Source organism: Delphinus delphis, chromosome 10 (assembly GCF_949987515.2).
Source record: "Delphinus delphis chromosome 10, mDelDel1.2, whole genome shotgun sequence".
In the NCBI taxonomy this organism is placed as follows: domain Eukaryota; kingdom Metazoa; phylum Chordata; class Mammalia; order Artiodactyla; family Delphinidae; genus Delphinus; species Delphinus delphis.
Window position 1 is genome coordinate 63,467,706 of NC_082692.2, and position 11,191 is coordinate 63,478,896.

General features: G+C 36.4%; 1 protein-coding gene across 3 annotated transcripts in view; it reads right to left on the reverse strand.

The window, feature by feature from the left end:
* Positions 1-11,191, reverse strand: part of SETD2 (SET domain containing 2, histone lysine methyltransferase) — a 113,429-nt gene that overhangs the window by 25,050 nt on the left and 77,188 nt on the right. For 2 of the 3 annotated variants that reach the window (XM_060022357.1, XM_060022356.1), the window contains 2 exons: positions 10,576-10,624; positions 5,779-5,962 (listed from right to left, as the gene is read on the reverse strand). In XM_060022357.1, coding sequence (XP_059878340.1) covers positions 5,779-5,962; positions 10,576-10,624 — 233 coding nt within the window. Of the gene's footprint in view, positions 1-5,778; positions 5,963-10,575; positions 10,625-11,191 lie in introns of those variants that run through there. The other variant, XR_009520867.1, reaches the window with a different exon arrangement.

Consider the following 11,191-nt stretch of genomic DNA (forward strand, 5'->3'; position numbering starts at 1 on the left):
TATGGTCTAAAAACCTCTTAGCTGAAAACTTCCTTTAAAGTGTTAGTGGGGTGGTAGTACCCTTAGCTGCCTGGCAGAAACAAATGCAAACAGTCTATAGAAGAGAGCACCTTAAATCCAGGCCTCAATGAATTCCTACAGATTAAGTTCTAAGGAACAGGAGTTCATTAGACAATAAAATTAATCTTGCCATTTGTAACAACATGGATGGACCTAGAGGGTATTATGCTGAGAAAAATAAGTAAGACAAAGAAAGATAAATACTGTACGATTTCACTTGTATGTGGTATCTAAAAAACAAAACAAATGAACAAATAAAACAAACAGAGTTACAGATACAGAGAACAAACAGCTGGTTGCCAGAGGGGAGAGGGGAAGAAAGAAACAGGTAAGGGAGATTAAGAGGTACAAAAATTCAGTTGCAAAATAAATGAATCACACGGTATGAAATGTACAGTGTGGGGAATATAGTAAAAAACTATGTAATATCTTTGTAAGGTGACATACTGTAATTAGACTTACTGTGGTGATCATTTTGGTATAGAAATATCAAATTACTATGCTGTGTAACAGGAACTAACAATGCTGTAGGTCGATTATACTTCAAAAACACTCACAGAAACAAACTCATAAAAGATAAACATGTACTAGGAATATAATGTACCACATGATACATATATAATGAACACTGCTGTATGTTCTATATGAAAGTTAAGAGAGTAAATCCTAAGAGTTCTCATCACAAGGAAAGGTATTTTCCCCTATTTCTATAATTTTGTATCTACATGAGATGATGGATGTTCACTAAACTTATTGTGATGATCATTTCATGATGTATGTAAGTCAAATCATATGCTTAACATCTTAAACTTATACTGTGCTGTATGTCAATTATATCTCACCGAAAGCAAAAAAAAAGGTATATAATTATAAAATTATAAAATACACACACACACAAGTGAGAGGAAGAGACATATAAAGACGGCTGATGCTGGAATTATCACACACAAAATATTAGAGATGTTTAATATGTTTAATACGATAAAAGAGGCTATTAAAAATATGCCTAAGGAACAGGACCATAAAATACTATCAGGCAGATTTGAATAAGAACCCCATGAAGCATCTAAAAAGGAAAAAGAATGAAAATTAAAACTCAATTATCATTTGAAATTGCACATACGTGGCAAAATTCTACTTAAATATCCAAGAGAAACTTTTGCACATGTACACCAAAATAAGATAACAGCACTATACATAATAGAAAAAGTTTTATAACAAAACATTATACAGTAATAAAAATAAACTGATACTATTATGAATAAATCTTAGTAAATAAATATCAAGTCAAAACAAAGTACTATCAAATTAAATGCAAAATAATAGCCTTTTCATACAGTTAAAACTAACATATTTTTAAGAAATATATATTAGATGACATAAAACTATATTTAAAAAAAGGCAGGCCAGGGTACAATGAACAACAGAATCCAACAGATACTACTTGCTATCACAAGTAGTAAAGACAGGGGACGGTGCAGAAATAAGTGACATAGCAAGATTTATATAATTGTTAAGATCCTGACTTTTGTGCTGGGACCTCCAGGGCTCATTACATTATAGTAAATGTATGGAGAAAAGGTCCAGGGATAGAAATAAGTGTCATGAACCAAGAAATAACCTAATATTCAATTCAATTCAGTGCCCATAAGAGCCATGGTATGGTTAAGCAAGAGACTAGATCTGAAGAGAATTAGTAACTTGGAAGATGATCTTCAAATTTAAAAAGTTTGATGAATTTCAACCAGGTTGAAAAAAAAAAGAAATCCTCATATAAACACAGGGAAACGATAATGCGGAACACCAAATACAAAGAGAACTTCTTAAAAGCAGGCCAAGAGAAAAGCCAGGTTACTTAACAAAGAATAGCAACCAACAAGTTTCATAAAATCAATAAGGAAAGTCAGAAGAATGAAGAATAACAGCTTCAAAGTATTCAGAAAAACTGTCAACCCAAAAGAACTTCCTTTCAAAAATGAGAATAAATGTTCACATAAAGACTTGTTCATAGCCAGTAATATTCACAAGAGTCATCTGGAAACAATCCAAACACCTATCAACTAATGAATTTATAAACAAACTATAGTATATCTATACAATGGACTACTACTAAGCACTAAAAAAGAACTGAGATGCATAATAACATGGATGAATATCTCAAATATAATATGCTAAGTGAAAGAAGACAGAATATATTTTATAGTATATGATACCATATATAATGACATTGTGGAAAAGACAAAACCAAGTCAGAAAGGAGATCAGTGGTGGCCAGGGACTAGGAGTAGAAGAAGGGGACGCACTACAAAGGGGTAAGAGATAATTTTATGAGGTGATGAAATGTTCTATTGGGTTGGCCCAAAAGTTCGTTTGGATTTTTCCGTAAGATGTTATGGAAAAACCCGAATGAACTTTTTGGCCAATCCAATATATAACCTCTGTGGTTGTAGTTACAGAACTGTATGCATCTGACAAAACTCAATGAACACTACACTTAAAATCATGAATTTTACTGTAAGCAATTTATACTTGCTGGTTAAATAAAGCTGATTTTTAAAATTGAGGGTGAGCAATGCAAACAAAACATGAAAAACACTTTTTAGACAAAAACTGAAATATTATGAAGAGAAACTCACTAAAAGAAACCATTTAGGGACTTCCCTGGTGGCGCAGCGGTTAAGAATCTGCCTGCCAATGCAGGGGACATGGGTTCGATCCCTGGTCTGGGAAGATCCCACATGCCAGGGAGCAACTAAGCCCGAGCACCACAACTACTGAGCCTGAGCTCTAGAGCCTGCGAGCCACAACTACTGAAGCCCACGCACCTAGAGCAGGTGCTCCGCAACAAGAGAAGCCACCTCAATGAGAAGCCCACGCACCGCAACGAAGAGGAGCCCCCTCTTGCCGCAACTAGAGAAAGCCTGCACGCAGCAACAAAGACCCAACGCAGCCAAAAATAAATAAATAAACAATAATTTAAAAAAAGAAACCATTTAAAGGGGTCTGAGATAAGAAAGAAGAGAAACTAGTAAATGTAAACAAACTAAAAACATCAGTTGGTCTACATAAAAAAATTAACAATAACTGATGGGAGGAGAGAGGAGGAATTATAATACTGGACAATAATACCATGTAAATTGGGAAGGCTAAATGGTCAGAGTAAGTACTTATGTTGTTCAGGATATTGATTAGCTTCAAATTTTATTAAATTGGAACAACCAGTTAAAGAATTAAAGAGTTGCCATAAAAGATTAAAAAAGACAAAAACAAAACCACCCAATCAGCTATAAGCTATTTATTAGACACAGAAAAGTTGAAAGTAAAAGGAAGGAAGAGGCTTCCTGGGACAGGACTTGCCCCCTATCCTCTGCTTTAGCTCCTCTCTGAAGTACCTAGACAACAGTATTTGATGCACATTTCCTGAGTTGTTTTACAGATGTGAAAACCCCCACCAAATGGAAGATGTTAACTACTTAAAGACCAGGAGCACATAGCCCCAGGCCTCCTTAAGCCTAAGGACTGATAATATTAACCCCTGTTACCTTACCCTCACCTGGCTTTTAAAAATGCTTTGTGGAAACCCTTCAGGGAGCTTGGGGTTTTTTTTAGAGCATGAGCCACCCATCTTCTTGCATGGCCCTGTGATAAACCTTTCCCTGCTCCAAAAAATAAAAAATAAAATAAAATAAAAGGAAGAAAGATATACCAGTTAAATCCTACTAAAAGGAAGATAAGCATATTTCTATGAATATCAAACAAAAGAGACTATAAAGCAAGCTTCAATAAAATTCTAAGAACTGTTATCATACAGATCAATTAATGACAAATTGAAAATTTAACAAAAAGAAATTTAAACACATTGTATATCCTAATAGTATTTAGAACTAGATTATGAAGCTGCATTAACAAGAGTAGTTCAAGCAGTCTTACAGTTCTTAAACACTTCTATCAGAAGAGAAAAATTAATGAGCTAAGAATCCCAATTGTTCCAGTTAAGAAATTAAAAAAACAATATAACAAGCCTAAAAAAGTGGAAGGAAACAAAATATGAGTAGAAATCAATTACCAAGATAAAAAATGCTATCATTCTGTGATTTGCATTGGAGGTATTGCTAGCAAAGTAACATGAACAAGGCATAAGAATTAGAAAGGAAAACCAAAACAAATTCATATGATATGGACTGTTGACAATGACAAAAAAAGGAGACAGTGGGGCAAAATAAAAATCCTATACTCTTGAAATTAATACAAGTTTTGTAATAGTTAACAAAAATAGGATCAATATACAAAGGTGAATTGCATATCAAAACATCAAAACCAAACTGAATATGTAACAGAAGTTAGGGTTCTCAGAAATAAATACACCAAAAGATAAACAAGTTTTTCTGGAGAAAACTATTAACAAAGACATTAATGAAAAACTTTATCTTCATTAAAAATATTAAAGAAGACCTAACTAGATAGAGAATATTCAAATACTCAAAGCAGATTCTAAGGAAGAATAAATCTGAGAAAAGACAGGGCATCCCAGAAGATCAAGTAGGGATTTGCCCTACTTGCTATCAAGACTTAAATATAAGATAGTCATGAGGAGCCCAGAAACAGATCCTCCCATATGTGAAAACCTGTTGGAAAGAGGCAGCACTGCAGATCAGTGCAGAAAGGAGGAGCGTTCAAGTAGTAAATGATGCTGGGACAACTGGGTGTTCACCTAGAAAGAAATGAAACCAGATTCCTACCTTAAAATATATACAAAAATTAATTCCCAATGGATTAAGGACTTAAATCTTGCTAAAACAAAATGTATATACACACACACACACACAAAGTCATCTCAAGAGTTGGGAAGAATTTCTTAAAACACTGTAAACACTAACCATAAAGGAAACAGACAATATATACGATATATTCAATTACACCATAATTAATAAATTCTGTGTATTGAAAGATACAGAAAGAGTCAAAATACAAGTCATAAACTGGGAAAAATACTTGCAAAATTATATTTAGAATATAAAAAAAGAACACCTAGAGCTTAAAAAGACAAAATTTAATAAATGAACACCACATATAAAAAGACACTTCACAGAAGAGTAAATAGGAATGGTCAATAAACATATGGCAAAATGTTCAATCTATTTAGTAATGAGAGAAACGTAAATTAAAATCATGATGAATTACTATTACATACCCAGAGAACCCAAAATTAAAAATTCTGACAACTGCATTACATGACTGCTATATCTCAATTTTTTTTTTTAAGTATATTTAATTTAAAAAGAACTTCTCGGGAACAAATGTTTTCTAGTGCCCAGCAGGTGATTATGTGGCCTGTTTTTCTACCAGCATCACAAGACAGTCTCTGACACAGGGATCAAACAACATTTTGAACTGGTATGGTGTAAGATTCACTAGAAAACATAGGGTTATCTCCCATCAACCCCCATTCCCCTTTAAAGAACAAATCTCTGGCTCCTCAAATAGCATTTAAACGTTATGAAGTAGAAGCCATTCGAGTACCAAAAATCTATTCGTCTTCACAGCTATTACTACTGTCAAAAGAGACTCTCAATAGTTATGAGTAGAGTTTCCTTTTATACTCACTCACAAGAGAATACATTTATTACAAAAGCACTTGTTGCCCCCAAATCAGAAGTGTATCACTTGGGTACTTTTTGACTTGCTCAGAAAAGAGAGTAACTCACATAGGCCACTTACCTGTCATCTGGCCTTTTTGTTCCCCGCTCATAGGCGGAAGAAGGTGGTGAGAGGGAGCCCCTTCGTTTCCTTTTCTCTTTATTTTGAGTTTGTTTGTCTGGGTCTCTCTCTCTTGACCTGTTAGGAGTCTTTGGGGCAACTGTTTGATCTCTGAAGCCAACAGCATCCCTTCCTCGTTCGGTTACTAGGGGAAAAGGTTTTTAAAAAAATTTACTTGGTAGACTTTTCTCCATCATGATAGTATACCAACTGTATAATAAAATTTCTATCCAACAAACAGATCTATGGACTCCTCCTTCATATACCCAGTCCCAAATTTGGACGAGACATAAGGTCTTATATGCTTGTGTGCTCTACTTCCTAAAAGTCTCTTCCATGACTGCCCTTTTCTACCTTTTCCCACCAAAGTCTCAGTCCAAGCTTTCATCATTTCTAACTAGTTCTGTGGAACACATGCATGCAAAATGTTTCTGATACCTTTAGTAAGGCAGTCTGCTTGTCAGTTCAAAATGTAAAAGCCTTCCCCTGCCCTTATAACTCTACATATTTACAACTGGTAGAAAAACAGCCTGGCATGCTAAACATAAAAACCTCAATAGAAAAATCTCTTTAATTAAAAAAAAAATTAGACAACTTTTTATGAACTACAATTTCAAAAGAAAAATATTTCAAACACAGGTGAAACAGGTGGTAACTCAGTAAGTTATCAAAACCAGAGAGCTACATCTTCAAAAAAAGAACGCCAGCTTCCTATTCAAAGATGGAAGCTGGGGGCTTCCCTGATGGCACAGTGGTTAAGAATCCACCTGCCAATGCAGGGGACACGGGTTTGAGCCCTGGTCTGGGAGGATCCCCCATGCCGCAGAGCAACTAAGCCCGTGCACCACAACTACTGAGCCTGCGCTCTAGAACTCGCAAGCCACAACTACTGAAGCCTGTGTACCTAGAGCCCGTGCTCTGCAACAAGAGAAGCCACCACAGTGAGAAGCCCGCACACCGCAACGAAGAGTAGCCCCTGCTCACCACAACTAGAGAAAGCCCGTGCACAGCTACAAAGACCCAACGCAGCCAAAAATAAAATAAATTAAAAAAAAAAAAAGATGGAAGCTAACCTTCTTCACTCAGTCTCTTTACCTAGAATGGTTCTCACCCAATTCCATTGCCACTGCTCCCAAAAGCTGCCCTAAGTACTACTTTTCACTGATCACACCACCTAGTCTTTCATTTTCCTAAGTAGTCTAGATCCCACCAATGAACATTTCAATATAAACTGACTAGTATTATATGCTGTTGCTTTGTGTATGTTAGTACTGTTACCTACTAATCATATTGCTCTCTTCATAAGGAGAGAATTTCTTATAAAGTATCTCTCATAGCGCAAAGCGGATTCTTGATAAACATTGTTTTTTCTTTTCTCATCTCAGAAAAATGTGCTATCAGTTGTTTTTTCCCCCAGCAGTAGGATCAGGTTTACATATACCATTCTCACAGTTCTTTTAGCTGGCCAAAAACTCCATTTATTTACAAAAAAGTTACTAATCTACAGCCATGTATGAGTATTTGTCAGTGAGAAGCTAACAGAACTAACTCATCTAATACCACATGCTGGCAGAAAATACCATACAATTAAAACAACTGTTCAGCTCAGAAGGTATTAGCACAACATCTTTTTGTGAAGTATTATTATCTAGTTTCATCTGGATCTGCCCATGACTCTCTATTTCCTCCTTCAAACCCAGGTTCCTTACCCTGGTGTTAATTTCCTTAAAATGTGGCTATTTCTTCACTATATATTGGTAAAACAAGAAAAGGAATCATACCAACAGTATATTCTGACTCTGCATCTTAGAATATGTGAGGCAGAGAAATCATCTTATATATTCAGGCTGATTTTCTCATATTTTAAAACGTGGATAAAGCTAGACTGCATATTTCCCAAAGTATTTCACAATCCTTATGAATTTTAAAAGTTCTAAGCTTTTTAATCGCTTGACATTGAGTAGTAACATAGCAAGTCAGGTTTGCATTATAAGCATTTCTCTAATCTAAAAGCCTGATACTGAGATGGAGGCGGGGTTCCCCACATGTGAGGATGAGACTGAAGTTGGCACACAAAAGGCTGCTCCCTGAAAAGATTATAATTGTCCACTACAGACCATGTCCTGCTTCTCTCAGAGGGCCATACCAGACTAGATATTTACAAAACAATGGTGGCAGGGTGGGGTGGGAGGACCTTCATAGGTATTGAAACTTCACCTGTCTTGCTAATGTTTTCAACTCAGTGGGCCCAGAGAAGCCAGCCTCTGATGATCAACTCTATAGTGGTGCTGCTGATACTGCCAACCAGTACTACTCAATCCAGCTTTCTTTCTTATGGGAAGAAATCTTTGCAGCCCTAAGTAGGATGTCTGGCTATGAAGAGACTAAACCAGTAGAACTAAAAATATCCAAAAGATACAAAAGTGATGTAAAGGATACTTTACAGGGCTTTAACCAATAAGATTATTTAACCAATAAGATTTAAGATTACAAAATGTTCTTCATGCCAAAAATAAAGAAAAAGACCAAAAACATGATCACACTGGCTCCTTTACTCTATTTATACTGGGTCACTGCTGGAGGGGCACAAGAGACTAACAAGAGCCACCATAATTTATACCATTGCTTTAATCTCTAAAGTATGTTGGAAACACAGCTAAGCGGTAAAGCCCAGAAACCATACTGCAATGGTCTCCCTATTATCTGTTCTGTAATAATGATTCTTTCTTTTTTTTTTTTTTTTTTTTTTTTTTTTTTTGCGGTACGCGGGCCTCTCACTGTTGTGGCCTCTCCCGTTGCGGAGCACAGGCTCCGGACGCGCAGGCTCAGCGGCCATGGCTCACGGGCCCAGCCACTCCGCGGCATGTGGGATCTTCCCGGACCGGGGCACAAACCCGTGTCCCCTGCATCGGCAGGCGGACTCTCAACCACTGCGCCACCAGGGAAGCCCTGTAATAATGATTCTTAACCTTGTGAGGGGTCACTGATTCCTTGAGAATCTGATGAAAGTTTTGAATTTTCCCCAGTAAAATGAACGTATACCAAGGACTTTGCATATAAACATCTACAGGTAAAAACTTACACACACCTAAGGAGTATAGGTTTAAGAATGTCTGCTCTAGGGCTTCCCTGGTGGCGCAGTGGTTGAGAGTCCACCTGCCGATGCAGGGGACACGGGTTCATGCCCTGGTCCGGGAAGATCCCACATGCTGCGGAGCGGCTAGGCCCGTGAGCCACGGCTGCTGAGCCTGAGCGTCCGGAGCCTGTGCTCCGCAACGGGAGAGGCCACAACAGTGAGAGGCCCGCGTACCGCCAAAAAAAAAAAAGAATGTCTGCTCTAGAGGAAGAAATGAAAGCTACTAGAAGGCCATGACTTCAAGGAAAGAAACAACACAGGGAGTATAAAGGGACATCTCCTTTGACAAAAAATCACTAAGAATAAAAATGCACAGATCCACCTCCTAGAGCAATGAAAATAAAAATAAAAATTAACAAATGGGACCTAATTCAACTTAAAAGCTTTTGCACAGCAAAGGAAACTACAAAGAAGATGAAAAGACAACCCTCAGAATGGGAGAAAATATTTGCAAACAAAGTGATAGATAAGGGATTAATCTCCAAAATATACAAACAGCTTGTGCAGCTCAGTATCAAAAAAACAAACAACCCAAACAAAACATGGGTGGAAAATCTAAATAGACATTTCTCCAAAGAAGACATACAGATGGCCAAAAGGCACATGAAAAGATACTCAACATCACTAATTATGAGAAAAATGCAAATCAAACTACAATGAGGTATCACCTTACACTGGTCAGAATGGCCATCATCAAAAAATCTACAAACAATAAACGCTACAGAGGGTGTGGAGAAAAGGGAACCCTGCTACACTGCTGGTGGAACTGTAAACTGGTATAGCCCCTATGGAGAACAGTACTATGGAGGTTCCTTAAAAAACTAAAAATAGAGCTACCATATGATCCAGCAATCCCACTCATGGGCATATATCCAGAGACAACTGTGATTTGAAAAGATACATGCACCCCAATGTTCACTGCAGTACTATTTACAAGAGCCAGGACAGGGAAGCAACCTAAATGTCCATCAACAGAGGAATGGATAAAGAAGATATGGTACATATATACAATGGAATATTAGCCATAAAAAAGAATGAAATAATGCCATTTGCAGTAACATGATAGACCTAGAGATTGTCATACTGAGTGAAGTCAGACAGAGAAAGACAAGTATCATATGTATCACTTATGTGTGGAATCTAAAAAAATGGTACAAATGAACTTATTTACAAAACAGAGAGTCACATATGTAGAAAATAAACTTATGGTTACCAGAGGGGAAGGAAGGGAAGGATAAATTGAGAAATTGGGATTGACATATACACACTACTATACATAAAACAGATAACTAATAAGGGCCTACTGTATAGCACAGGGAACTCTACTCAATACACTGTAATGGCCTATATGTGAAAAGAATCTAAAAAAGAGTGGATATATGTATATGTATAACTGATTCACTTTGCAGTACACCTGAAACTAACACAACATTGTAAGTCAACTGTACTCCAAGAAAATTGTTTTAAAAACACGTTTTCAAACTTATACCAAAAATATTTCATTTACCTAATGACATATTATCTGGTTCCAAAAACACAATAAACTTCTTATCAGTTACATCTGCATATTTCTAAAAGAATATTCGTAAAGTCATATGCACAAAGTATCTCTGAATACCTACTTGTGCTCTCCTTTTCAGTTTGACTTTTCTTTGGAATTCGATATACCTCCTGCAAAAAATAAACCAAAAGAAAAGTTATCAGTGTGGAATGGAAGTGGTGATTGCTTTGAAGCTGAATGATTTCACATGGCAATAAAGAAATGGGGAGGAACAATCTGGTATTTAATTATTCTCCAAAATTTTACCTATGTTTGGCTTTAAATAAAAATAGATCCTGGTCCCTTAAAAAACAAGTAAAAACATATAGCACAAATACATATTTATTTCTAAACGTCTACCAGGCTTGTATGACCTCATTAGCCAAGTAGCAGACTAAATAACTAAGACATTTTATTTCTGGCAGGAATACACCTCCTGATAATCTTAATTTCTATATGCCTTCTGAACATAAAATGAAGTCATATATAGTTCATTTACTGAGAGTATGCATATGAACAAGTCAAACATCTCACTTGCCATCCCTACTTAAGGGAAGAAAAGGTTAGTAATACCTCAGCTATATAAACACACTTCAGAAAAATTACATGTGTAAACACAATTCCTGCTATTCAGCGTATTTTTCTATAAATACAAAATCAACTTGGCTAATGGCCAAATCTACTTTTATACTGCTGTT